Source organism: Gymnodraco acuticeps, unplaced genomic scaffold (genome assembly GCF_902827175.1).
Source record: "Gymnodraco acuticeps unplaced genomic scaffold, fGymAcu1.1, whole genome shotgun sequence".
Taxonomy (NCBI): Eukaryota; Metazoa; Chordata; class Actinopteri; order Perciformes; family Bathydraconidae; genus Gymnodraco; species Gymnodraco acuticeps.
This window is the reverse complement of record NW_022991116.1, coordinates 9562-13511: the sequence shown is the minus strand read 5'-3', so window position 1 is coordinate 13511 and position 3950 is coordinate 9562. Positions and strand designations below refer to the sequence as shown.

Genomic DNA, 3950 nt, shown 5'->3' with positions numbered 1-3950 from the left:
TCACTAGCAAAAAAATAACTAATGCTTGTTTCCCTAGTGTCTTGTCCTGTCACATTAATGCATTCGTAATTATAATTCAATTACATATTAAATATATTATTTTGAGATGTTTAAGCATATTCAAATAATAATACTGTTACACTTTCACCTAAGTAAGATTTGGATAGCAGGACTTTTAATTGTAACAAAGTATTTCTACACCTATGGTAATACTACTTTTACTTAAGAAGATCCCACTGCAGTCAGCATGTCATTGTGTCCCTGGGCGAGACACTTCACCCCAAACTGCTCCTGTGTGTACTGTCCACAGAAAGGAGTGTATGTAAGTCACTTTGGATAAAAGCATCTAACAAGTGACATGTAATGTAGAATAAAAATACTGGCACACACTTACGCAAGGAAACAAACGTATTTACACACTTATTTTTACACTCAACCCATCTACCTGTCAATCTGTCGTTCCCTGACAAGCAACACCTATGAACCGATCACTCTATCACTGAACCGTGAGACTGGGCTTCTCCATTGGACTTGAAGAAGGGCAGTTTTTCCAGGTAGGTCAGGGCCTTGCAGGTCACCACACCTTTGTATGTCTGCAACAGAGAGCATACCCCCCCCTTCAGTCCCAGATCTGCCCAAACTGTATCCAGCGCATGGCCTTCCATTCCTGCAGAGCTGAACAGGTAGCGGTAGCAACAGGCGTTGTAGTGGATGTGTTTCTCCCCTGAGAACCTGGCACTGTGTGTCGGTGTCACCCCAGCCTTCTGAGCACAAACACCCACAAAAACATCCGCCGGCACCGGAGCACGGACTGCAGCTGATGCTATGTACACTTTCCGGACCACATCCTGGGACAGAACATAAGCCGCCCCGTCACAATACTCGGGCAGGTACTTGTTAGGGTAAAGAGCTGGAGGTAGGTAGCCAGGACTGTTAGGGTTCCTATCAGGGGAGTCTCTCTGGATCACCCGTCCTAAGTAAAGGTCCTCAGGGTGCCTGTGCAGCCCGAGTAAGTAGCCTCCAATGGCAGGGATGTTCACAAATACAGAGTCCTTTGTCAGCAGGACAAAACGTGCAACAGGACAGAAGGCGATCACCCAGCGGAGGGCCAGGATTGTCCTCTCTGTTGGGCCCCGGAGGGACGAATCAGCCACAGCATGACCGTGCACCAGATCGCCATGGAGCTCAGACTCTATCATAAGAGCCTCCTGTGCAGAGAAAGTCTCAGTCGATCCTAAGAAGAAGAGTGTCCGCACTGGGAAGCCTTGAGTGAGTGTTTGGGTTCCCCATGTCCTCCTGACTGCATCCCTCTGGGTGACATTAGCGGGGGAGCTGAAGACGAGAGTGAGAAGGAAGAGGTCTGAGTTTCTGCAGGCGTCTGGGTTAGCGATAGGGTAGGCCTGGGACACGTTCTCCCTGGCTTTACTCAGGTCTAATTTCCTTGCTTTCTCTCTCACGTCAACAACCAGGCCATCAGTGTAAACCCCCGGCGTGGGCTGCAGGAGGTACTCCTCCACAAAGTCCGCCCCAAACAACAGGGCATGGAAGAGGAGGACGTTGAAGAGGAGGAAACACCACTGGTGGGTTCGCAGCCTGCACAGAGAACACTGCAGCAGAAAAACACAGAGTATGAATCACCAATCAAACAGACATTATGATGAATAGGATGCAGATAATAACACTATACCTGCATGACACCTGCCTTGTTGTTCCTCTGTGTGTATCAGCTGTCAGTGGACTCCCACTGCAGTCAGTTCAACAACAATACTGCTGACAGACAGAGTTTCCACTTTCATGAAACTCTAGCAGCATGTAACCCTGCCCCCTGAGTCACATGCTTCATCAAGAGGAGTGTGTCCTGCATCATGCATGAAGCTTTAATGATACCCAGAATGAGTTTGATCCACAAGGATGTTAAATATTCAAACCAGACATGTTTTAAGCACATAGGACGTACAGATCAGAACCTGTTAAGCCCGAGAGACCCCGGTACCGGGGCACTGCCGCAACATCTTGCAGGAAACAGTGTCTGAGGGCATGTTCATTTAATAAACTATGAATGTTTTATATCCATGTAACGGGAAGAAACTCATCTAACTGATCATTTAAAAAAAAAATGTTTTTAAAAACCCACAATGCTAACGCTGAGCCTCTGAATTAGCAACGAGCGAAAAATGCTAACAGATGACTGCACCGAAATTCACTCACAAAACCTTATTATTTATCTTTGCTGCACATCCAACCCATCGTTTCACATCATGAGGTGACACAAAATTGAAGGGTACCCTCATTATCACAGATAATAACAAGAACAGACATCAAAACATGTGGCGCTAGGTAGCTAAAAACGCTAACATGGCTCACCTGTGTCGTAGTCTGGTCAAAAGTGGTCTTCAATGACATTAAAACGATAAAAACGCTGCTGAAGTTAGTCCATACTGTAGGTTAATCCAATGTGTCTGTGTCCCTTTGAATGATTTCTGATAATCCATAAGCAATAAACCTGCGTTTCCGTTTCTAGAAGTCAGAGCTATAGACAGCTTCACCCTGGAGAAAAACTGTGTACGCGAAGCCCACACCTTTTTGTTTTAGACCAGGGGTTCTCAAAGTTTTGATGAGTGAGGGCCAATTTAGGTACCCAATATTGGATTGAGGGCCGCCCAAGAAAAAACGGAACACAAAATATTTCCAAAACAAATCCTTTCTTTATTGTACTAACCAATTACCGCAACTCGCGAGATGCCTAGTTGCCATGCAACCAGTATTCTAGCAAACTTTCCACAAGCTGTCATTCATAATTTAGGAATGACAACCCAGGGGGCAGAGTTTTACCATTCTTAACCCTCTGGAGTCTAAGGGTATTTTCTCGATTTTTAGATGTTTTCTTAAATCACCTTTTAAATGTATTTCTTCTAACATGGCACCCCATGTGTTAAATATCAAAATGTTCAGGACAATCTCTGGTCTTGCTATATATGCAAATTACTCACCTTAGAGCACTGTTTGATGAGATAAGTAGCTCAAAAGCTTAAAATGTGAAATCTGATTTTTGGAAAATCTTCAAAACTCTTGTGAAAACACAAATGTACTCATGTGATCGAATTGTTTTGGTGTTTTAGATTTGGTTACCAAAGTCCTAGGATCACAAAAGCAGTGAAATATTTGAATTACACTGTATATAAATGTGTTATTCATGTCTAAAATGAAAAACATTAAATTCAAATTTTGAGTAAAACAGGTGTTTATCACTCTACTTTCAGGGACACAGCAGGGACTGAGATACATCAGGACTGAATAAGGACTTCATATTACATACCAAGGTTCATGTGATGTGTACAAATACAAATTGAGCATTCAACTTTTTTTTTCAACCAATAATTTATTATAAATATTTTTTTTTCAACCAACTATTTATATAAATATAAGAAACTGGAAAATCTCACTATTTACAATATTGAACATCAGAACTTTCAACCAACTATTCATTATAAATGTCAAGACAGTGTAATGGTCTTTGTCTGTCTTCCAAGACAGTGGGTCTGGCTGCTGTGAAGATGGGGGTGATGGTACATGGGCTGCTGTGTAGGTGGGGTGTACAAGTGCTATACGAGACCTCCACGAGACCTCCTTGCTGGCTGGGTTGAAGGTGATGGCTGTGGTCGAGCCTTTGTGCTGAGGTGTATCTTGACCTGGTGGCAGCCGCAGATGGAGGTGGAGGCAGCTGTAGTGATGCTGGTCTGCTGGTCCTTGGTGGTGATGGCTCTGGTGAAGGCCCTTGAGCCACAGTAGATCTTGACCTGGGGGCCGGCACAGATGGATGTTGTGGCTGCTGCTGGATCACTCTCTCTCTCTCTCACTCACACACACACACACACACACACACACACACACACACACACACACACACACACACACACACACACACACACACACACACACACACACACACA

At 44.2% G+C, this 3950-nt stretch overlaps 1 protein-coding gene across 1 annotated transcript; it reads right to left on the bottom strand.

Annotated features, from left to right (window-relative positions):
• Positions 1-488: 488 nt before the first annotated feature.
• Positions 489-1607, bottom strand: LOC117560207 (putative UDP-GlcNAc:betaGal beta-1,3-N-acetylglucosaminyltransferase LOC100288842; the record flags this gene model as incomplete). Its single annotated transcript, XM_034237049.1, has 1 exon — positions 489-1607. A coding segment is annotated over one exon (1119 nt), but the record flags the coding sequence as incomplete, so codon positions are not given.
• Positions 1608-3950: the final 2343 nt, after the last annotated feature.